General features: G+C 46.1%; 2 protein-coding genes across 2 annotated transcripts in view; both read right to left on the bottom strand.

Moving 5' to 3' along the window:
* The window catches only part of KLHL3 (kelch like family member 3), a gene marked incomplete at its 3' end in the record, with an annotated part of 50,341 nt that extends 38,095 nt beyond the window's left edge, over positions 1–12,246 (bottom strand). Inside the window, 1 exon segment of the mRNA XM_082006163.1 lies at positions 12,130–12,246. Within this exon segment, the coding sequence (XP_081862289.1) occupies positions 12,130–12,158 (29 nt within the window). The 5' untranslated portion in view covers positions 12,159–12,246.
* Positions 12,247–20,283: 8,037 nt separating this feature from the next.
* HNRNPA0 (heterogeneous nuclear ribonucleoprotein A0) lies at positions 20,284–21,222 on the bottom strand (the record flags this gene model as incomplete). The annotated part of the gene is made up of 1 exon (XM_082006439.1): positions 20,284–21,222. One exon carries the CDS (start codon positions 21,220–21,222, stop codon positions 20,284–20,286), a length of 939 nt encoding a protein of 312 aa, XP_081862565.1.
* Between the last annotated feature and the right edge of the window lie 4,137 nt (positions 21,223–25,359).

Raw genomic sequence — 25,359 nt, 5'->3', positions numbered from 1 at the left:
GCGCTGTGTTTAACCAGGCCAACAGGTGCCTAAGGCACACGCGCGTCCTCATTACTCTGTTGGGAGCATTGGCTCTTTATACAGAATTGACATCAGGTCAATATCTCCACCTCCCTGACCTGAAAGTGTGTGAAATCACTCGGAGCTAAAGGCTTCCACCTAGGAAAAAAGCAGCCCTTGGAGCCGGATTCCTGTTCTGCTTACATCCATGGCTCACCCCTCAAACCTGCCAGCAAAGGCAACGAAGACAAGTCGAGCAAGGCTGTCCACGTCAAAAGCTGACCCCAAGCAAACGGCAGACCTCAGAAGGTAGCCCCATTGCCGCCACACACCAGGTTGGAGACCTCCTCAGGGTTTTCCTTCCAAAGGAGAGCCTCCCTCAACTTCACATTTGGCCCCTCCTCCCTGCCACCTTTCTTAAGTTGGGCTTGTATCACGATAAAAAAAGGCTGTATCAGGTTAAACCAACAGTCTGGGCAGCCCAGCATCCTGGCTGTACTGATGACCAGAAGACAATGTCTGAAGAAGGGTACAAAGCCAGGGAAGTATGGAGGGATTCTTCCCCAGAACAGACTGCCAGCCTCTGCTGAGGTGTGTATGCACGCACATATATATCTATATACACCTAGAGTCACACACAGTGTCTTCTCCTTTGAAAGACACAATCATTCACAACTTACAACCCCTTGACAGCGTGAAGCCCTTGCTGAACATTACGTCCTCCGCGTTGCCTGCTCCTGGCCGGTACCAGCACCGTGTCCCCTGAGACCACACGACGCTTTGCCCCCACAGCTGTCCGCAGCGGGTGGCATTGTCCTTCTTCTAGGAAAAAGATGCTGAACCGCAGCCAAGCTGCACGCGGCTCAAATACACACCTGCACACTGAGCGGCCTCCAGCTTTGTGCCCAAGACAAAGATTAATGCCCAAAACCAGCCAAGTTCAATTCCTTCACTCTGCTAAGCCAGTGAAATATTTTCAGTCATAAGTGAAGCCACAAAGCTGAGCATGACATCACTCAGCACATGTCCCAGATGAGGGAGACAACTTCCCAGACTGCATTACAGTCATCACCCAATTAACTTAGTATGGCTGGATTAAAAGAAAAGAAAAAAACAAAACAAAACAACAACAAAAAAACACACAAACAAAAAAAAACAAAAAAAACCCAAAAAACCCACAAACAAACAAAAAAAACCCCCTCTGGTTAAATGTTTGGTATTCAAGGGACCGGTACCAGGCAACGACACAACCAGCTTTTCTGTCCCTGAAGCAAGCTGGACTCTTTCTGTGCCGCACGTAGGACCAGCGGCGTTCATGGGCACGGAGCAGCGGTGGCACTCGGCTCTTCCCCAGGTCTGCACACCCCAGCGAGGAAGCCTGCTTGCTCCAGGGACACAGCCAAATTCAGCTAAGCCTCAGTGTCGTACCTATCAAAAGCCCTGACTGAAATCTTCGGCCAAGTGAAGTTTGACCACAGCTTTAAACACCCCAGCGTAAACCCTTGCTTTTTAAACAGCTAAATCTGCCCTTGCAGTATGCCAGAGCCAAGGAGTGAAAAATGAGGCTCTGCAAGTGCAAGTGACACCACTGAGCTTTCAGTTTCCAAAGCTGAAACACGTACCACAAGCAAACATAACAAAAAAGAAAGAAAAAGGAAAAAGAAAGAATGAAACCGAAAGGCGGCAGCAGGGGCAGCTCTACCCATCGCTCCTGGGGTACAACGGCTGGACCGGCGCGGGACCCTGCCTTGGTCATCGTCAAAGACAGACCTTACGGGATGCAAAATCAAGTGATGCACACAAGAATCATGGGGCACCTTTAATAAGAAAAAGCACACTGCTGAGATTTATTTATTAGCACTCCAGTGCAGGAGACCAAAGATTCATTATGTTCAAATTTTTCTAATGGCAAAAGATACAGTTCAAAAGACACTGCAAGTTTCACTGAACACCAAAGTAAACGTCAGACCAACAAGCCTTCATAAAGACTCAATTCCACCAACATGTGTCTCTGTATTTTAAAAGCAAAAACGTTGCTTCAGAATTTCTGACAGAGATCAATCAGTTCTTCCTAAAAAGCATGAAAAGTAACTTTTTAGAAAGCATCCTGAAAGAGATCCTCAGCTTAGCAGGAGTGGATTTCACATTTTGCCACAGGCTCACCGTAAGAAAATACTGCAGATTGTCTGATTAAAAACTTGTTTCAAAAAAAAAATCAAGATATGCTATTTAAAAGTTTTTCCAAATGACTCATATAAAAAACACATTTGAAAAATTAATGGCCAAGAGCCTTTAACTCATCTTTGAGACTGACTCAGCTTCTACAGAACTGTGTTCCAGTAACGGACGGAGGATGATTTTATCTGGGAAAAAGATTTCACACCCTCGTGCACGCACTCTCAGAGATCACAGACACATTTCCAATGTAAAAATGCAAGAATCTAAACACCCCAAGCAAAAGCAACCTGCCACAAAGCAAGAGCTACCCCTGAGAAGACCTGAACAGTGCATTGCATAGCCCTTTTCTGAGCTTTTTTTCTCCACAACACTAAGAATTATGACATTTATTACACCGTTATTATATTAACGGAGCAAAGCAAAGGAAGAACGTGGTCCTCTGGTCAAAGGTACTGGCCGAGACCACCCAGACGTGCTGGAGCCCCTGAGCCCTGTGACCAGAGGCTTTCCCCCCAGCACCTTCACGTTTGCCTAGCTGATGTCCTACTCCACCAGCAGGACTCCCAAGCCGGCTGCCAGGAGCAATTTGTTCTATTCCTGGGCTATCTGAGGGCGCGCACTGAGCGAATGGACAAATGATTTAATTTCCCTGGGCCAGATGAACATCCTCGTTAGGGACACAGCGGGATCCTCCTAAAATAAGCAAAGAGGCTTTTACTTGGAGAGTGCCAACCCCACCACCACCTCCTGCGTGGCCTTTCAATGCTGTCCCCAAGTAGAACAAATGAACCCGGATTTGAGAGTCCCCAATTAAGCCAGCGAAGCTAATCACAACCCTGTTTATACGGTGTTGCTCCCCTTCAAGACCCACTAGCAGGGCTCGGCTCAAGCTACCCATGGGCTCACAGCACAGCTCCTGCCTGAGCGCGGCTGCGTACCGACCGACAGAAGGTATTTTAAAAATTCGTAACCCGTAGCTCTGTTGCATGCATCTATCAGTTATAAAGTTGGGTTGCTTTAGTTACTGGCAGTAATTACAGATGTCATTGTAGATTACGTGAAAAAATAAAAGTCTTCCTTAGAACTAAACTGTCCCCTGGCAAGATTATTGCCATGCAGAGAGCTGGTAAACCCCAGGACAAAAATCCCAGCTCTGCCAAAACCAATTCTACCACTGGCTTTACTGGAGCCAGGAGTTCACCCTAAAGGAGGGGCAGATCTCAAATGCACTGGCCTTTGGAGAGAAGGATGAGCTTCTGCTCGTGTTTCTGGGAGAACAGCCACCAGGCTCAGCTCCTAGCCCACATGTAAACACCACAAAGGTCCCTCTCCACCAAGATCTCACATTGGAAAGATGATGGGACTCCACACATGTCCAACCCAGCCTCATCCCACTGTACAGCACTACGAGAGGTCTCTGGGAGCTGCTCTCATCTCCTGCCTGCGCACCACAGGCTGAGGTCTCTCTCCTGGGCTGTCCCCTAACACTGCGGAGCTTCGGCCCCTCAAGGTTGGCCAAGGGGTCAACAGGGTTCGGTGACCTGCCCTCCCGCAGCGTGGGCAATCCAACACCTCCACAGGCACTTCATAGCCTTATATTAACTTAAAAGTGACATGCTAACTGTAAATTTTCAAAGCCTATGGAGTTTCTTTGTGGAATATGTTACAATCATCACTGTAAAATGTTAATCTTCAGTTTCTGAGAGGTTTGACATAGCTCTGATCTAAAACTGTGATAGATGGCCAATAGCAGTTTCTAGTGTTCAAAACATAAATGCCTCTACTAAGATAAATGGAGACCAAAACATTAATTTAGTCTTAGCAAAATGAAAAATCATTTTACCCTAACTGGCGTAAGTCTCTCTTTAGAAGCAACGGTCAAAATCAGGGCACAAATACATTATGTCCAATAGTTTTATTCCTCAAGTCAGGCAGACACAGTAAAAGAGAGATGTCAGTGTAATGACATATTTATAAAAATCTTAATTTCTGAATTTCTCTTTAAGTATATACAAAGATAGTAAAAAAAAAGGTGACTGAAGAAATCCAAATACTGAGCTGGATTTTGAGAGGATTTCAGGGAAACATGATTAAAACATATGGGAGGTAGCATAATGGAAAGGATTTTTTTTAATAGCAATATTATTTTTCTATTTTGTTGAATTTTTTCAGTGCCTACATCAACATGGAGACATTAGCTTAGAAAACCACACAACTGGTATACAACAGATTCCCAAAAGGATATTCATATCAAAGGAGACCTCAGGGGAAAAGCAGACTTCAGGAACTACTGAGAAGAAAAGTCTTTGCTGACAGTAATGGAAACAACACAAAATAACTCAAGTAGGACAATACCATTTGCTCTCAAAGGCAAATATGTAGTATTTGTTTGAGAAATACCAAAGAGAATACACCCACTCAAAGTTAAAATTACAGGCATTTTAATTATTTAACCAAAAAAAATTAACATTGCAGGGTTTTTTTCCTGTTCAAACTCCAATACATCTTGCAAATTCAGAACCAGAGCACCATGCCCGATCATACAGCCTTATGTAATTTCTCCATAAAATGAAAGTCCCTATCAGCACAGTACAAGAAAAATCAGGATTCTGAAATAATTTATTGCCAAATGCGAGTGTTTCAGGTTAAACGCCCCTTGCCTCTGGCTGCTTCTGCCCATGGACAATGACAACAGCACATGATACCACTGAACTACTCAGATGTGCAAGTTATCACGATATTTCAGTCCGGGCAGGCTTGGGACCAGAGTCAGAGGTGATGCGAGCTCCAATAACGTGTTCCTCACCAACTACAAACACGGAAACAGCAATAACATTAAAAACCAGGGGGGAGTCTGCTGACATGAAAGTCAGAGAGTGTAAAATTTGAGGCCTAATCTGCATGACGTAGATCCAAGTCGAAATGTGGGGCAGAAGTATCAAAACCGGGCACGGAACCAGCCCATGGTGCTTGCCCACCAAAGTCAGTTTTCAATACCTCCTTCCAGGGCTTGCTCAGAGTGGGCAAAGCAGCCTCAGCGCAGTCCACACAATGTGCCCTTTCGAACCAAAAAGCAGGTGAATGTTTCTAGCTTTCCTTGCCAAGAGTCAAACCCCACACCGCTACTGCCCACGACCAGTTCAGGACTGCCTTCCCAAAACCTAGAAATACAAGCAGTAATTTGGATAATCATTCCTCGCTTCCAGAGGCAGAGAACACACTGATGGGGACAGTCCTTCACTCCCTAAAACCGGATGGTCTGGAAAAAAAGGATGAAGCAAAACAGTCCAGGTACTTTCCCCGGTGACTTTTTCACCACTGTATGTATCCCAGCAAAAGGCCTCCAGTCAAAATGAGACCATTGCTGGCAACCACAAAAAAAAAAAAAAAAAAAAAAAAAAAAAAAAAAAAAGGTAATAAGTAACAGTGCCAAGGATGATCCCAGCCCGGGGTATCAAAACAGCCCCGCTCCACTTCCTCAAACACTAGGCTCATTTATATGTATAAAGAAAAAACGAAGGAAAACCCATTCCATGGGCCAGCATCTAGCATGACAAGCTAAGATTTCAAGGTACTGGAAATCAATTAATATCTGGATTAACATCCAGAGGTGGCCATTCACACCCTTAGGGGAAGCAGAAGCTCTACAATGTAATTCAAAGAGAGATGTGGCAGGCTGAAAGTTTTGTTTTGCACATTAAATACACAAACAATTACAACCCTGAGTCACATAGGGTAGAAAGCTGCCCTTAGTAGCTTGGAAAGCAACTCCCACAGGCTGCTGCGAGTGTTTTCCCTCAACAGAAGGAAAATTTCCAGAATTTGGGGGTTGATCCCAGCTTAATTTTTCCAATGTATCATATTTAAACAAAACTTCTGTCAAGCCCTGACGACTAGCACTACAAGCAGGTCAAGCCCCCTCTCTGTTCCCCCACCCCCTGCAAGGTCACCAGCACAAAAGGAAGCACTCGGCATATCCTGTTTTTTTTTAAAAAAAAAGAAAAAAAAAAAGAAAAAAGAAAATAAAAAACAAAAAACCCAAACCAAAACCGGTTTAATGCTTAGTCTGAAGCAGTGCAAGTGAGCTTCTGGTGTGCGAAAGGCATCCCGATAGAAGGCACGGCAGAAAGACTGAATATCTCTCTGGCACCTATGAAGTCTCTGTGCAGCAATCGCCTCTTTTATGCCTTCAGCGGGCATCAAGCCGCCTCTGCGAGCACTTCTGCACACAGGTTTTGGAGCAAAACAGCTGCCCTCCAGGAAATAAAGTATATATGGCGCAGCTTCCACGCGAGGGAGAGAGGGGATCCCCTCCTGCCCGCCGTAACACCCGCGCAGCGCACAGCCTCCACACACGCAGAGAGGTAAATCGACCCCCGAAGGCTCCACAGACGTTACAGATTTTCATTCATTACTCAAAACCGCAGCAAACACCCGCGGGTATGGCTTTCAACTGAACGATGAAGCCGGCTGCTGGAGGTTCAAGGTACAAACAAGGCAGGCACAAGCCCAGCGTTTCGCCAGGCACACCTTGCCGACCCAGCAGCCCACCCTTCCTGCCCCACGAGCGATTTTAGGAAACACCCGCTGGGGCAGCCTCCCTTACCGCCCTATCCACGCATGAAGAGCATCCTACGGAAAAACCACGCTGTTTTGGGCACACGGGGCGAAGCAGCCTGTCACTATGACATTGCAACATCTACTAGTAACGCGGACCGCCGAAGGTATTTCTCCAAGCGGGCAGGAATGGGGGGGGGGGCGTCCCGCATGCCTGCGCACCGCCACCGAGAGCGCCCCGGGGAACGGCACCCCCGTCCCCGCAGGCAGGCACCGCGCCCCCGCGCCCCGGGCACAAAGGCTCGGCGGCGGCACCTCACCTCTCCTCCTCCATCGTGCGGCGCGGCGGGGGCCGGCGGCGGGGCCGGGGCGGGCGGCGGGGCCGGCTCAGCGCCCCGGGCCCGGCATGGCTGCGAGCGGCCGCCCCCGCCCCGGGCCGCTTCCTGCGGGAGCGGAGCGCTGCGTCCCCGGCGCGCCCCGCCGCAGCGACTGCCGCCGCCGCCGCCGCCGCCGCCGCCTCTTCTTCTTCCTCCTCCTCCTCCCCGCAGCCTCCTCCCCCGGAGCTTGCGGATCGTCTCCGGGCAACGGCAGCTGTGGGGGGCGGCCCTGCCGCGCCGCCCGGCCCCCGCCGCCGCCGCCCCCCCGGCTGTCGCCGCTGGGACAACCCCCGATGACGGCAGCAAGGAGCAAAACGGGTCAACGGACCGCGCCGAGCCGTTCTCAGCGGGAGAGTGACGGAACACACCGGGCCGCGGGACGGGAGAGAGCCGGCGCCCGCAGGGAGCAGCTTTCGCCTGCCCAACATCCATCCATCCATCCATCGGAGGTCGAGCGTAGCCCCTGTACCCGTACTGTTGCTTCCGCGGCTCCAGCTGGCCTCTGTGGAGGTGGTGGATGAGCCGAGTGGCCCATAACTACTTTAATCCTTGCAATCTATAGACTAGGGAAAAGTTTTAGCAGGCTGAAAATCCGTGGTACCAACCCCACGGTGAAGACGGCGCACAGGGCAGCGGCAGGAGAGGACTGGTGATGCTCAGACCTGCTGATGAGGGAAAGGGTCCCAGCCCCCTAAGGTGTCCCCACTCGTTCTGCAGAAATCAGGATCGAGCCTCCAGTTCCCCAATTTATAAAAATCTTGCTGTCCTTCTATGCAATCTATCAGGCCAAATACATGCTGCGTAGGCAATACAGGTCCTTCTAAACTGCAGGTGCCATAAAGATAATCTCGGTTTACTGGAACATGCTTTTGTCCCATTCTAGCACGGACTATTCACCGGTTTGCTCTTGTCTGTCACTGGGATCTACCTTTCCGTGGTTGCTATCGGCATTTATGGAGGCCAACGGTACACATGCCGGTGGGCAAGTGCTTCACTGTCTGAAGCACTGGGCTAAACCACATTTGCCATTTTTATTCCAACTGATACAAATGCAGGGACTTTTACATAAATCTGGGTTTTTTCCTCATTTTATTAAAAGATTTTCTTAATCTTATTCTGCAACAATGAGGCTCTAAAAGTTAATGATAATAAAGGCAAGAAACATTTGCTTTCTTCATTACTCTTCCATTCACAAAATGTTCTTGTGCAAAGGAAAAGAGATGAGTAGAAGTATCAAGAGATTTCTCTTGCAAGATGGCATTTCATCTCTTTTGTAAGTAAAATTATCTCACTCTTCTACATTTCTCCTCAAACCATGTCCTCACCCTAGGTTTCATACATCTTTTAAACTGCATCAGCAATGAAGACTGAACAGATGCTATGGCACCTTCCACATGAGGCTTTCAAAAGCTTGTTGAGATTCTTCACTAGTCATCACCCCCATTCTTCAGATAAGAAAACTTAACTCACCTGGAAGTTAAAGAACTTTACGAAAGTCACATGGGGATGGAGAGTCGAGAGTCCTGCTGTTTAAACACCATTTGGCAGCCTCCTCATAAACAGAAGAAATACAGATAAAGCCATGAAGTCAAACCTCACACAGGATTCAGGCAAAGCTCCTGCATTTTCCCCTATCAGTTTAAGACATCCAGATCCCCAAGTACTTCCCCAGTGTCCATTCAGTCTTACACTCTTGATGCACAATGTGCAAAAGAGCAAGACACAAGAGTTCAAACCAGAGAAAATGTAATGATACTAAAAACAGTAGAATTTACCTAGAAAACAAGGGCTAGAGCTTGTTTCCATTAAGTCCCTTAGTAATCACAAAAATTCCAGATACAAGAGCAGGTCCTGAAATTGCTGCAAATTACCTGTGTATTTTTATTAACACATAGTTTTTAAATAACAAAATATTAGGCTTTTACCATAAAAATCTACATCTCACTTCAACCTAGGTGCCTAGTTCCCAGGTTGATTGAACCAAACCAGCGCTACCTTCTTACGTGCCTTGCCCCACCAGCACGTGTACCACCAGAATCCATAAATGGTAAATCCCAGTGACAGACAGGAACAAACCAGTGAATAGTCCGTGCTAGAATGGGACAAAAGCATGTTCCAGTAATCAGAGGTTATCTTTGTAGCAGCCTTGCAAAATAATCGCGAGTGGGTAACAACCCCAATACAAAAATGTCTTGCTGGTTTTTAAGTGCAAAGATTGGTATCCTGAAAAAGCATCCAGTTAAAAGGAATTAGTAACACCGGATGGGTGGAATTTTTCCAACCTCTTTCAAAAAGTCCTAGTCCCCACTAGTCCTAAATTCCTTCTACATCTAACCTACCTTCTATCACCAACAACCATGTATCTGATGCTCAGAATAGCAAGGTCCACAAGAACTCCTGTTCCAGCCAGCACTACCATCCCTCGGTCCACCAAAACCTTTCCAGATTCACTGTAGATCTTAAGATTGTTGCAGGAAAGACCAAACCCCCCAACTTGTAACGAGCTGTAGGGAGAGGAGCGATCAAAGCATTGCCAGCATCACTACAACAGCAAGGAATTTCTTCAATAAAAATGACAGGAAGGGAGGGAATAAAAACAATCCCTGCCAATCTGATCTGAAACTCTCTCCTGGCCCAAAGTCTGGCAGCTGGTTTAACCCTGAAGTTATAAGTAAAAGCACATGGAGTGCTTCTGAGAATTCTGTGAAGAACATCAATATGCCTGTCAACCTCCACAGCTTCAGCAAGCCAGAAAGAGCCCCCTCCCCAAAACCCTGCGTCAGGGTGGAAAAAAACCCCTTCCTGGCTCTGCAAGAGCCCTGAATCACAGGCCCATACAGCTTAAATACAGTGCAAACAACAATTCAGGAACCCTTCACTCCCCTATATATACCTGTTTCCAGGTATATACTAATATACAGGTTCCAGAGATCCATATCATAAACAGTTTGCAGCTCTCCTTTTTAGTTGCATAATTCCCGCCACCAAATTATTAACCAACTTTCTTAAAAAACTGTGGCTTCTGCATTGAAGAGCTGTGAAAGGTCTACATAAAACACTGCATTCATGGAAGCTTCCAAGGCTGCATCTTCTGAGCCTGAATTATTTTTCATTCTGTTTTTAAAAAGATATATATTTTTATAAATGTGTTATGTAAATGTAATGTAAATGTGTATAAACATATATGTTTTTATTTATGTATATATTAAGTGCATATATATATATTTGTCCCAGTGATCAACCTGATCTAACCCTGAAGCTGGTCCTGCTTTGGGGGGTGTTTGAACCACATCACCTCCAGAAGTCTCTTCCAACTAAACTTATTCTGTGATTCTATTTAAGTAAATATTCATTTAGACAGATCTGCATTTAGACCATACATTTTCTGGGAAAAAGTCCATTAAGGAAATTAATATAAGAAAAACAGTGAAAGGTATCTACTGAAACAGATGTCTTGGTATCTCAGTGGCAAATTTACCTGAAGGTGGTACTCGGGTACGGCACAGGCTCCCAATGGACCTGGAGCACGAGGCACCTTCAGGACGTCTCTGCCAAGGCATCTGCTGCCCAACCACTGCTAGAATTTAGACCATGCCATATTGCTTTCACATAACAAAACCAAACCGGCTAAAATTTAGCTACTACAGCAACTCACAGGGATCCAAGTTACCACAAGGCTCAAAAGGAAGCTCTACGAGACCTTCTAGGTAGGGACCTTCCTGGAGCTGAAATCAGTGATGTTTTGGCGGCTGAAGCTTAAGAGGTAAGAGACTCCCACTGAAGCACTGTTTTCTGAAGCCTCTGATTTGCAGAGCAGTGAGGGCTGGAGCATCCAGCAGGATCGTGCTCCCCAGGCGGAGATGCTGCAGAAGCTGTCAGCATCCCGGTCTCCGGGCTGTTGCCCTCTGCTGGTGCACATCCCACTTGCACACTCCCCTCTGCCGCAGGCCAGCAGACCTGGGGTTTATGAAGTAGGTTTTCCTTTAATATTTGACATAAACCACCTTTCCTATAAAAATAGTGGGTTTACTCCAATAGTTGCATCATAACGTTACCACCACCTTTAGAATAACAACCCCTGGCCCTCTTCACTCCCAGGCTGTGATTTCTGGGGCGTAAGCCATTCTCTTGCTCGCACTACACAGCAGTAACAGATTAGCTTAAAATGTTCTTCCTGCTCCTCCTCTTACTCTTTCCTGTGGCATAAGCAATTGATGTCACCCGCAGCCAGCTATGTCAGAAGCACAGACTTCCCACCCTGTAGTCATTTTACTTCGTTATCAGAGACTGGAAGATTTTCAGACAGACTTTATAGTTTAGAATTGAGCACTCGAAAGGAAAAATTAACATTCAGGAAGAAAGCTGTAAAAAAAACCCAAACTGTCATGGGCACTGGAACAAAGGCCAAGGCCAATATTCAGATGCCTAAATACTACCAAGTCCCTCTGCCTCATAAGCTTTTAGTTTTGACTCCCATTTCTCCACCTACTGAAGTGCACAGTTCTCTCTATAGGCTGAACACATAGACTTGAGAAAAAGTTTAGGCTATGGTCCAAAATGTGGGATTTTTTTTTTTCTCCCAAAAACTTTTTGCTTAAGTGTTAAGGTATCATTTTAATGTGATTCTTTGTCTTTATAATATATCCCTTAATGCTTCTACCACCTTCTGTAATAAGGGGAAACTATGCATATGCTTCATAAAGATACTCTATGGCTTAATTAGTATTTGTATACTGTAACCGAGAAACCAGCATAAACAAACCTATTCTCATTCAGGATCTCACCACCCCAAGTCAAGTCTCTTGACTGTTCTCCTTGTACACTCATTGCCTCGCTCTCTTCTTAGATTTTTTTGAAAAACTTTTCCTTTCTTGTTCTTTGCAAAAGCCAAGAAACACAGTCCAGCACCCTAGTATCATAACACAACATGCTGCAGCATTAACCCGAATGAGTAAATCACACAGCCACCACACACGAAAATTTAGGCAAGACCATTTCTGCAGGCACATTATTTTACCTGCACAGAAAAAGCTGTCTCATCAGCATGCCTTCCTCACAGATAACAGGTTGTCCTTCACTATCCTGCTTGGTATTTTCTAAGCAAACACCTTTTTCTGCTCAATCTCCATAGCATATTCAGAGTGGGAACAGTATGTCAGGGGCTCAGCTCAAGTTTCTGTTCACTTACTGGACTTTTCTGGTGTGCTTTTCAGGGCTCAGCTTTCCCATCCTCTCTCTCCACGCAGAAATGCACCCTGTGAGGAAGAAAGAAAACACGCTTTGAGAAGGCATTAGAGAGCGTGTGGCACCAGCTCGTTGCAACACTTCTGGCCTAGAGCAGCACCAGCAATAAAACAAGTCCAGCTCTTCCTTCCAAAGGCGATGTTTCTCAACTCCCTCTCAGCTGACTCCCCAGTACACAGAAAACAAGAGCTCCCCATGGCCACCAGTTACACACAAACCCGACGTAACATTTCCAAAACACACATGGTGACAATTCATCACCAAGCTCATGCCTCAAAGAGGCTTTAAAAGTACCATTGACACCACAGAGCAGAAGCCCAGAATCTATCTGGTGCTGAGTGAGTAAAAGAAAACTCCCGTAACAACTTCTCAATGACATAGTCACAGAAAACATAATTTGCCTACATTTAAAATTGCAGAAAATAATGGACAGGTGGGCCTAAAGGGAAAAAGGCATGGCAATTCGCAGCAGGTTACTTACTGCAAAGGCTTGAAACCCCCCCTTGTGCTCCCAGGGATCTCTCTTTTTCAGGAGGATACGCCTCCGTGAAAATAACAGCAGAAAGCTAGCGTTACTTCTCTTGCAGAATGCACTTTGCTAAATAGCCTACGCAAGAGGCATTAGCAATTACAACTACAACCATCCCACAGTCCAGTAGTGATCTGGGGGGAGAAGTCCTGAACAGGACTCAAAGGAGCTCTCTCTAGTAAATGCAACATCATTATTCCAGCAGTCAGCAAGCCCGAAACCAGAGGACATCCCTTCTGAGATGGGAAGGGACCTGAAGGATGAAATAGGAGTAAACGATTTCAAAACACAGCTGATAGTACGGTGCTTTTATACAATAGCAAGGTAAGCACAGCCTCCTCCCAGGGCCATGTCCTGCCCATGTTGTTGTAATTTGTTCATCAGGGTGTGCAGTGGGGAGAGGAAGGCTTTCCCCTGAAGCTTTGTTGGTATGCAGTAAAGAAAACAAGATTATTGATTCACAGGGAAAGAAAACAAGTAAAAAGAGCATGAACGTCCAATCCTAAACACTACTCGTGCATTTTATGCAGCATTGCTTTAATCCAAGTCTATGCTGGAAATAGGGACTGGACTCCTGATCTTCCTTCTTCCCCATCACTGACTGCAGTGCCTAGACTCATGCTTCCTTCTCTCCAGATTTTGTGGCAAGCAAAATTTCTTACAAAAAAGAAAAACTCCATTTTAAAACCACAGAAAGCAACAAAACTTACAGAAATGACAGAAAAGACTGAGATGACACTCAACTCTTACATTGACTAGGTTGCAGACTAAGAGCATATTTTAATATGTGTAACTTTGCATGCCTTTCAATTCAAAACAGTATTCCCAGTGAGAACAGGGCTTCTGTGAGACAAACTAGTGGGCAATTGCATGGTATAAAGCAGCATTTGAACAACTGAAGTATTTTCAGATCCATCAGCTCACTCTGCTTCTAAGGAATTTTTCTGCAATGTTCATCAGTGATTTGTACTTTGATGGCAGCAAGCAAATGTGCATCTTGATATTCTAGCCAGAAATTCAATCCCTTTCTAAATTGGCATAGATTCCTTACTGCATCACACATGAAAAGAGGTATTTATAGCAGTTTAATGAATGTAGTATGTATCAAAATTATACATAGCTCTACATAGTGTAGTTCCCTTTTTTTTTTTTTTGAGGAAGAGCTGTTCTTTCCAGATCTGTATATTTTCCATTTATGAAAGCACTCAGGAATGAAACTGCGTGCATCAGACTAAGAGGGTTAATATCCAGATGCCTCAGACAGATGGCATTATTAGTCTGACTGGGCTTGACATCTAGTTTTCAAAGTTAAAGAGCTTTGCTTACTTGGGTGGCTGACAGTCTGAGAATAGCCAGTGCTCTAAGCTTGATGCTTTCTATAATAGCAATAGGCAATACTACACCTTTGCCTAACAGACATTTAGCCAAAAAAAAGTTACACCAAGATGAACTACACTGAGAAAGTACTTAAGAAAATGCTGTTGCAACTTTGAGTTTAGGACTCCTACTGGCAGGAGCTGAACCAACGACAGAGAACAGCACTTGAATTTTACTTTTTATGCTGGGTGTTTTTCTTGTTTGTTTGTTTGGAGTTTTTTTGCTACAGCCTAGACCTGAAGCGTTCCATCTTTCTAACTGTTCAGTCTATTCAGTAGATAGAACTACAGGAAATACAAGAATCTGAAAAATGTCTCTCCCCTGCACCAAAAGGTTTACAGCCCTTGCTCTTTTATTTCAGTGTTCCCACTACCCATTTTCTCCACAAGATGGATTAGATGTTTAAGAGGAACATAGATACAATTAAAACAGTCTTAGAGCCATACAAACAAGAGGTATGAGTTCAAAAGTGACTACATATTTCCTCCTCTTTGTATGTAACAGAAAACGAGGAGAGTTCTGGGAGCGGAGAAGGCAAAAAGACTAGGATTTGTCAAAGGAGCATCGTGGAGGAAGCGCCCAACTCCATCAGCCCCTTTAAAAGTCCTAGTATGCAAGTAAATGATAGAAAATTCCTAGGTAAAGATATATAGCAGAAAGACTTTAATCTTCTTATAAGAAATACACATCTGACACTCGTCAACAGTAGTACTTACATTACAGTACAAATAAATAGTCATTAAAGGTAAGTGGAAGCAGAGGTAATGTGTGTGCATATACACACACATACAGTAGAGTAGTAATACTACAATAGGAGTCCTAAAAAAACCCATCAACAAAAGCAAATAGTACTTTGTTCAGGCTGGCTCAAAACTCCTTAATGGTGTGCTTGCATTGTGAAATACATTTTAGAGTGAAGCAGCGACGTAACTATTTTATTCATTTAAGAAATACAAAAATAACAATCAGAAATCTCATCTCTAAGGGCTGCATACACCAGATCACAGAATCAGTTATGCAAAAATAATTAAACAATCCATTGTTTTGTAAACTACACCTCTGGCTAAGGTGAAAGACTGAAATTTGGGGCATTACACTTTCAATCATCTAATATTAATCCAAGGTATTATTATATAGACACATAGTTTGAAAAACTTACTGGAGATGCCTTCTTCCTATTAAATAGCTTAGCAAGCAGAGGTCCGTAACAACATATACCATGTAAATGTGGTACAAACTGTTGATTACGTGATAAACACTAATCCATAATAGCTACTACAGGACAAGCAATCCTTTATAAAAGGCTTGGATAAGCTACCTTTTATTAGAAAACACTGTAAGAGGAAAATCCCATTCTCACAAAACGCACCAGGTTTTTGTTTACTGTGTGCATATCAGAAGGGTGTCCTTCAGTTTTATTTTTTGAGAGATTAATTAACAATTTAAACCAAACTTTTGCATTTTAAAAAAAGCATTCTGAGGTACATAGAAGAAAGAAGCTGCTTCACTTTCAGACTTGAATGGGAGGTTGGGGTCCTCAGCACCACTCAGGCTCAGACCCTTTTCAGCAGCAATGGGAATGCCATTATATTGTGACAATAGTATCAGCTGACAGGGCAGGATAACAAACCAGTGTTCTGAGCTAAACTATCCACTTAGGTCTTCAATGCTAAATTAAAGCAAAATTGGCTTTACAGAAGGGATCTCAGTTGGCAGGGAGAATACCTTATGGTGCATTTGAGAATTTAAATTACGTTTTTAACCATCTTAAATATTTTGGCTTCACCAACTGTTAAGTATGTATTCACAAAGTACCTGATAGAGCTCAAGCACACCTCCTGCCAGCGCCCCCGCCGCACACACCGCTGGTCTCCCAGCAAGACTGTGCTCTTGTAAGCGCAACTGGGAGTCCAAGAACTGCAGCTGCACCACCTGCAACTATTTCAACACACAACACAAACCTGAAAGCTTGCTCCATTCCGGAGGGTAACGACTGTCCACCTAAGTATGCTACACAAGCCTGCAGGGCAAGGCACAGCTTTTATTTTGCAAGACTGTCACAGCTGTAATACAGCAAGTAACCCACAGAGATTTACTGTGATCAAGGCAGTTCCAAACCACATTTTCATCACCTAATGTTAAAACAAACAAGAGGTACTTCCACTGATTTGTGCAAGTATCAATTCATTATGTATACAGGTGTTTAGCACATCTCTTTTTAATGCAGTAGTCATCAGTATTATAAAAGTGTACGGTAGGCTAATTTTATTAGCCAAATAAAAGTTACAAGTCACACAAGAAGCAGAATCAAGAACAAGCCATGAATATCCGTTACTATTAAAAAACCGCGCACATCACAACCCACTGAGCTATACTGTGATACTGTAGTCTCTGAAAAGCTTTGTTTTGGGGAATTTCTTTTTGTTCATGCAGATTACAAAATGAACATCTGTGTTTTAAGAAAACTGCTGCACTTTCACTTTCATTATGAAATGCTGAAAGTAAACTCATTGCTCTCACTTCCTATTTCTCACAGGTGAAACCAACAGAATCCAGCATTCATTCCTGAATAGAAAGCCATTAAATTATTGAGATAATTTCAGACACCTATACTTCAGAACAAAGCTACAAACTAAGGAACAGCAAACTAAAGCTCCTTTATTCCTATCTCTGTGACCATCCCAGAGCAACTGTGCAGTCACAAACTTATTTACATGCCAGCTATACACTTCATTTCATCTTAATTGTCCCTACATGCCTCTATGCAGACAAATCCGCCCAGGGATCAGGAAATTACTAAATACCATTAAATACATAACCAAAGCTTTAGCAACAAATCTGTTTACTAGGAACTGTACTAGAAACAGATTTATATTCCAAAAGAGTCTTTAAGTCACTGTGTCTTTAATGCTATCCAATACAGATGTGCATCTCTCTCTACATTCCATGCTACATCCTAGGATTACTGCCCCCCATTAAACAAGGGCTTACACGAGCCTCTCAAACGTTACCTGCATTGTCACAACGAAGTTCTTGCTCCGAGAGACAAGAGGTCAGAGTACAGCAAGTCCCAGCTACTCAAGACGCCCACCACAGAACATGGCTAAACAGATGACAATCTTTTGACAGAGAAATTAGGTAGCATACTCCCTAATACAGGTAAAATTTCTGGGATCTACTTTTTATTCTAGAGGACATTAGTCCTAGAAGAGGACTATTACATACAGATAATCAAATGGTGTATTTCAGTACAACAATTCTCAAAAATCAAGCTATAGCTTGGCAAAACTCAGATTTCACACATGAAATCGCCTTTTTTTTTTTAAACGTACTTGTTTCTAATATCAATATATTCTTTCATGGCACAAAACATGCAAGAATACCATAAGGCTGTAGTTGGTCCACAAACCTTTACCTTTCCAAGTCCAACAACAAGCCACACCACAGAAGTGAATTTAACTATCTCTTTCAAAACCAGACTGTCGCTTGATAAGGCAATTCACCATTGCAAGGGACTAAATCACATTCCCAAACTAATGCAAGTCCTAGCACTCAGCAATTCATTTCAGCTACAAAAAGGAAAGCTGTGCTTCAAGTGAACTTCGAAAGTGACTGTCCAACATGGTTTTAAAGTGCAAAAGTAAAGTAAAAAGCTTCAAGCCCAGTGAACTGAAATAAAACCGTCTGAAGCTGTCCGCCAACAACAGCTGGTCCTTGCAGTGTTTACAAATACTCCTCTGCAATGACTTGCACTTTCAACAACATTATCAGTGATACTGGTTCACAACAGAGGCTAACAAGCTTTTGAGATAAAAAATAAATTACAACATAATTGCAAATAGCAAGCTATTTGGAACCTATTTATAAAAGCTAAGCCAAAGAGAACCAGTTTCACTATAAGAGCCATAAATTATTACAATCAAGAGGAAACTCAGCTCTTCGTTTAAATCCTGATGATACCAAAAAGTTCCTCCTGTTTGTTTAAGCCCACGTAGGTAATTAAGTCGATGCTAGTTTTACTTCTAATAGCAAGCAAGAGTCATTTCAATGAAAATCACAGCATCAGGTTAAATTGTCATCAAAGACTGACAATACCTTGACATTTCATGCAAAATCCTTCAGCCCAGAAGCACAAAGCCCTACACTAGACATTTAACTTTCCACTGCAATCAGTGGGAACTATATGCCTATCATATTGCGTATCTGGAGCAAAGCAAAAAGTCAGCTTTTAGGATGCAGTCCCATAGAGCATCAGCATTAAAGACTAAGTGCTTAGAAACGTGAAGTTAAAATTACTTTGCACTTCTTAAATCCATGCCCCATTACCACACATACTCTCACTCAAGCATATAAGGAATTCAAATCTTTATTTGATATCCATAAACCCATAAACGTTGCTATTCTATATTTCTATGCAGGAAGGCAGTTTTCCCCTAAAACATTATGATTTTTAATAAACAACAAACTTCAATTCTATTGCGTGAAAGGGCTACAAATATACATTTGTTAATCAAGCAGACTACACAGATATTTTTGCTTTACAACTGGCACCTATGTTACTGGTACACTTCGCTGGCTCATTTATCATAGCACTTTGCCCACGTAGTTTAGATTATCACTATTTGAAATCTGGGCAACTGCAATTATTAAAAAAAAAAAAAAAATACGTGCTGAGGCAGGTATTGCAAATCCATTCCTTTTTTTCCAGTCAATACTCATGGAGCCCATCTTTATTCACATGCAGATGTCATTGCATTCTACACCAGTCATCTAGTGGCATAAAATAACTTTCAAAAGTCTAGTACAATTGTTAGCGCACCGATTTTACTCATGCTGTAACGAAGACTGCAGCAAGGGGGCTGCCATCCTGTCGGTAGATGGTGCTGCGAAAAGATTCTCAGGAATCTTTAACGAAGGAGAATTGTTCAGAGTGAAAAGTCTGTTAACCCGGTACTATGAAAAACAAGTATGCGTTTAATAGAAGGGATAAATGCCGACCCTCTCCTGGAAGGAATCATACACAGACAAACCGGTAAGAGGACTGGAAACTAAGCAATCGGAAATTCTGAACATTTTATATGAGTGAAGCACATGCTTAACACAAACTGTTTCTTCAAAACTACACAGTACATACGTTGACGGAAAAGTCCTACAGAAAAAAAAAAATTGACCAACCATGTCAGCACGTCAAACTGCCTAGTACAAGATGGTGGATGCACACAAACTGCGTTAAGTGAGAACGAATATTTAAAAAACAGACGACATCCACGGATTAGTACTTCAAAAATTTCTCTGTCGAGTGTTTGAAAACCAATAAATCCACTTGGGGAGGGTAGCAAAAAAGTCAGTTAGGACCTTTACTGGCAAAAAAATATTTACTCTAAGTACACAGAGACTTTAAAGTAGAGCAACACTTGCTTCAAACCTAGAAAAGCCTTAAAACCGTACGGAATGGATCCTAGGAAAAAAAATTAGACATGTAAAGGTCAATGAACACAATGATTTATTTAAAAAATAAAAAACGTAAAAACGATTTTTTCCTCCTTTACAGAAATGTTAATTTCAGTCATGGGATCCGAGTAGATTTTGTAGAAAAAAATGTAGTAGCCAGGTATCGAGTCCTTACAACAAAGGAAATTCCCCCATAACCCTCCCCAGTTTTTACTCCAGATCAGCAAGACACTTCCCACCCCGTAACCCCCAAAAAACAAATTAAAACAAGACATTTTTCGTTGCTAGTATAAAAACGACCAAGGTCCAAGTAATAATAAAAAAATAGAGTCCATCAATGACTGTAACACAAAGTATGTGTATGTGGGGCCCAGTCCATCTTCAGAGAGAAAGAAGTGGCACAGGCAGCAGAGGCGACCCCGAGGGGGCATTTAGGAGCTGCTCCCACAGCAGGGAGGCATTTAAAAGGAGCTGCCCTTCGGCGAATGAGGGAAGAAACCATTTAGGAGCTGCCCCGTATCAAAGGGAGGGCTCTCCACGCCACCCCCCAATGGACATGGGCGCTCCAGATCAGAAAGAGCCGCCCCCGTAACCTCCCCCACCATAGCCTCCTCTGTACGGTCCACTGTTACTGCGGCCCCCCCAGTTGCCGCCCCCTCCTCCACCTCCTCCGCCGCTCTTCATGGGGCCGTAGGAGGACTGGTGCTGGCTGTAGCTGCCGAACCCGCCGTACCCGTTGCCGTAGTCGCCGCCTCCCCCTCCGCCGCCGCCTCCGTAAGAGCCGCTACCATAGGAGCCGTAACCGCCGCCGCCGCCTCCTCCACCGTAGCCGCCGTAGCTGTTATAACCGCCGCCTCCTTTGGACAGGCCGTTGTGATCCCGGTTGCCGGATCCGCCGCCACCCCGACCCCTTCCTCCCCCTCGGCCGCCCCGGGAGGGCCTGGAAGAGCCACCGCCTCCCCCGCCCGACTGGATATCCTCCTTGGGCACGGCCTTCTTGACCTCCACGCGGTGGCCCTGGATCGGGTGGAACTTGACCACGGCCGCCTTGTCGGCGGCGTCGTGGTTCTGGAAATAGACGAAGCCGAAGCCGCGCTTCTTCCCGCTCTGTTTGTCGGCGATGATCTCGGCCTTCTCCACGGGGCCGAACTGGCTGAAATGCTGCACCAGGTCCCCTTCGCCTACGTCCCCTTTGAGGCCGCCCACAAAGAGCTTCTTCACTTTAGCGTGGGCCCCCGGTTTGGCCGAGTCCTCCCGGGACACGGCCCGCTTCAGCTCCACCGCGTTCCCGTCCACGGCGTGGGGGGAGGCGGCCATGGCGGCGTCGGCCTCCTCCACCGCCGAGTAGGTGACGAAGCCGAAGCAGCGGGAGCGCTTGGTCTGCGGGTTGAGCACGACCACGCAGTCGGTGAGGGTACCGTAGGCCGCGAAGTGCTCCCGCAGTCCGGCCTCCGTGGTCTGCACGTTCAGGCCGCCGATGAACAGCTTGCATAGCTGCGAGTTCTCCATGCTGCCGCCGGTGCCGGGGCTGCGCCTGGGCCTGGCGCCGAGACTCCTCCTCCTGTTGGGGGGCAGCTCCGAAGGTTTTCCCCCCCCCTTCTCCGTCTTGCCGTTTCTTCCCCCTCGCTTGCTGCGAACAGCGCGACCTCACGGCTGCGGCAGCTGCCGGCGATGGCTCCCTAGGCCTGGCCCAACGCCTTCGCTTCGCCTCACCTGACCAGCAGAAGAGACGAGGCGTCCCGGCTGCCGCCGCTCCCGCAGAAAGGGGGGTGGGGGTGGGGGGAAAACACAGGCACGCACAAAATGGCGGCTGCTACTTCTCAAGAGCTCGGCCGGCGACTGGTGCCCACACAAAGGGGACGCCGGGAGCCCCGCCCGCCCGGCCGCCGCCGCTCACGCCCCCCGCGCCGGCGCAGCCAATAAGAGCGCGCCGCCGGAGCCCTCCGCGACTCACCTTTAGGGGCGGGGCTCCGACCGCGACCGACGAGCGCGGCAACTAATCGGAGGGCGCGACCTCCGCCGCGCGTCGGCAAAAGGCCCGGTGTTCGCCGGTGACAGACGCGCCGGGCAGCCAATACAGCTGTGCTGTGGCGGTCGGTGATGCGGCGCTTCTTCTGCGCGCGCCGAGAGAAGGGGAGGGACGGGGCCCGGCCCGGGCTGCGCCAATGCGTCAAGCCCGCGGACGTGAGCCAATGGGCCTCCTCCGCCCCGGCCGCGCGCTTTCTCCCCGGCGGCCCCGCCCCGCGGGCGGGGGCAGCGGGCGGAGGGTCCGTGAGCAGCTCGCGCGGGAGCGTTTGAAACGCTGACCGTTAGGCGGCCGCGTCGCGCGCCCCCCGCGTCACGGCGGGGCATTTCCCGCCCCGGCCCCCCCGCCAGGGCCTCACCATTGTTCCCAGTCTGAGGGGCGCGGGTGGTGGCGGGCGTCGGGGCCGCTGCCCCCTCCCGCCACGGCCGGGAGCGGGGGTTACCGGCTGACCGACAGCCGGCCCGGGCCCGGCCCGTCAGGACCCTCTTCACCTGCTGTCTGTATCCCGTTCTCCACCTCCGCCAGCCGCAGCCTTGCGCCTTCGTTTCCCTCGGCGCGCGCGCCCTCCCCGGCTTTACGGCCACACGGACCGTATGGTCCCGGCGGGCAGTGACTCCCCTCTTCGGGGGGTCTCCCCATCCCGTCTTGTCCTGTTCCTGTCTGCTCCCTCTTCGCGTTACTTGGACCTTCTTCCCTCATTTGAGTCCATTTCCCCTTTCCAACACGCTCCCAGCTACCCGATCCGCCCCCTCAGACAGCTGCTCTCTTGCTTTTCCGGCTGCAGTTTCCTCCCGTTTCGCAGTTCACTTCCCAACCCTATCACTGCCGCGGCTTCTCGCCCTTAAATCTCTCCTTAGCTCTAAAAAAAGAGGTATTTTCCTAAGGAAATAATTAGAGCTGTTCAAGGGTGCGCAAGCCCTGTGAAATTACTAATACTGAGATACATTTCCCTTTTTTTAAACTTTAATAGTACCTTAAACATTGTCAGCTTGAAGACTGCAGTGCTATTTTCAACATACTGAATTTTTCATCGGAAACAGGATTTTTTTGGAAAAATAACCACATAATCGAATATATTAAAGTGAGTGCAAAAATCAAGAACTCATGAAGTGTTAAAGCATCTGCATATAGAGTACTCAACCCACTCTCCCTCTTTGTTAAGTAAATGTATGTATTAATACACTGCAGGCTCTACTCGGATGGTAGGATGTCCTCTTCTGTTTGGGCACCTCTCCCTGTTTCCTCTGTTCCTTGTCTTCTGTTGCTTTTCTTTTTCAGGCAGTAGATCCCGAAAGCAGGTCTGTCTTGTCTCATCTGTGATGGTAATTCCGCAGACGTTGTCCAAGACGTTTTTTTTAGGACACTGTTCCCTATAAAGGTTCATATTACCTCCACCGATTAGCACAGGTTAAGAAGTATTATTTCTGACCATTGAAGTATTTGTCAGATGCTTAAGAGCTGCACCTCCAAAGAAAGTGTCTGACCTGCAAAAATCTTCCTTGAAGTCCTCTATGTAATACCTGTTTTATATCCCAGTGCTTGGCTTTCAAAAGCCCATCTGTGCTATTTTATTCTCTACACCATCCAAGAACGTCAGCACCAAACCTTACAGTCACAAGTCACCACACACTGCTGAGTCACAGATGGGAAAATCAGATTAGTGTACTGGAAATCAGAGGTTTTGGGGACTAAGTTAATACCCTCTGCTGGAGGGCAGGAGGGCTCTGCAGAGGGATCTGGACAGGCTGGATCGATGGGCAGAGGCCAACTGTAAGAGGTTTAATAAGGCCAAGTGCCAGGTCCTGCACTTCGGCCACAACAACCTCATGCAACGCTACAGGTTTGGGGAGGACTGGCTGGAGAGCTGCCCGGCGGAAAGGGACCTGGGGTGCTGGTTGACAGCCGGCTGAACATGAGCCGGCAGTGTGCCCAGGTGGCCAAGAAGGCCAACAGCGTCCTGGGCTGTATCAGGAATAGTGTGGCCAGCAAGAGTAGGGAAGTGATCGTGCCCCTGTACTGGGCACTGGTGAGGCCGCACCTTGAATCCTGTGTTCAGTTTTGGGCCCCTTGCTACAAGAAGGACGTTGAGGTGCTGTAGCGTGTCCAGAGAAGGGCAACGAAGATGGTGAGGGGTCTGGAGCACAAGTCTGATGGGGAGCGGCTGAGGGAACTGGGGTTGTTCTGTCTGGAGAAAAGGAGGCTGAGGGGAGACCTTATTGCTCTCTACAACTACCTGAAAGGGGGTTGTGGTGAGGTGGGTGTTGGTCTCTTCTCCCAAGTAACCAGCGATAGGACAAGAGGAAATGGCCTCAAGTTGCGCCAGGGGAGGTTTAGGTTAGATATTAGGACAAATTTCTTCACCAAGAGGGTGGTCAAGCATTGGAACAGGCTGCCCAGGGAGGTGGTAGAGTCACCATCTCTGGAAATGTTCAAAAAACGTGTGGATGTGGCGCTTCAGGACACGGTTAGGGAACATGGTGGCATTGGACTGATGGTTGGACTTGATGATCTTGAATGTCCTTTCCAACCTTAGTGATTCTGTGATTCTGTAATAAAAAATGACTATCAGACCACCTGGCTTCCAGCAAGAACATATCCTGGATCCCTGTCAGACACATTACTGGTCCCTGGCTCAGGGAGAAGAGCGTAAGTTTTCCCACCGATACCAATCCTTGGAGCCTTTATAAAGGTGTATGCTGAATATTTCGACCCTCCTGACCTGTGTTCTATTAGGCAACGATTCAGGAGGTAGTTCCACAGTTGTCTGAAGTGACCTGCACCGGGCTTGTTGCATGCCAGCCCTCCCGCCATGCGATCTTGCCTTCTCCCATGGGCCAGCCCTGATGCTTGCGCAAACACGCAGCGATCCACTGAAGAGAACTGAGACAGCCAAAAATAATTTTATCACGAAAAAAGGGCTCAGTTTTTAGCTACCTCAGCTTTCTGCAACAGTTTGTTGCACGATCCCGTGAGTGCTGGCGCTGGCAGGAGGGAGGAAGCAGAACTGCAACATCCCCCTCATCGAGATCGAGGACTGTGGAAATGCACCCTTGGAGACCCACAGACATGAGTGGAACACTGACTGCACTGGGAGGTTAGTTAACTACAGCCCCAGATGGAGTCCAGAGAGGCTCAACATTTCAGCAGAAAGTAAACTCTGATTCCTCCTTATTCCTCTTCTGATGGTGCCAACTCCAGAGATTAACACTGCTAGTAAAATTCTGGCCACGTTTCTGTCGGCAGGCCAAATATTTATGCTTTAATCTCAAAGTCTATAATTATCATTAACCAGTAGGATTAAGACTTGCAACATAGTAAACTGATTTTTCTTAAACTGGATTTTTTTTCTTCTGTTCTACCCAAGTCTATTAAGAGTAACTTATTAATATGACAGGAATATTATATGTCCATGTTTGACAACCACTTACAGGGAAAGATGTCACATGTTTAGACCCATTTATCTCAATGTATGAAGAGACACAATCATTTTATCTAGTTTTAGAAAAGACAATATGCCCATAATGTCACTGAAATATTTGTGGGTTTAAAACAAACGAACATATCCTACTCCATTTAAAAAAAAAGTGCTTCTTCCCAGAGGCCATCTGCAAGCTCCACAC

Source organism: Phaethon aethereus (genome assembly GCF_964289735.1).
Source record: "Phaethon aethereus genome assembly, chromosome: 14".
NCBI lineage: Eukaryota > Metazoa > Chordata > Aves > Phaethontiformes > Phaethontidae > Phaethon > Phaethon aethereus.
The sequence above is the reverse complement of the archived record's forward strand: the minus strand, read 5'-3'. Positions and strand labels throughout refer to the sequence as shown.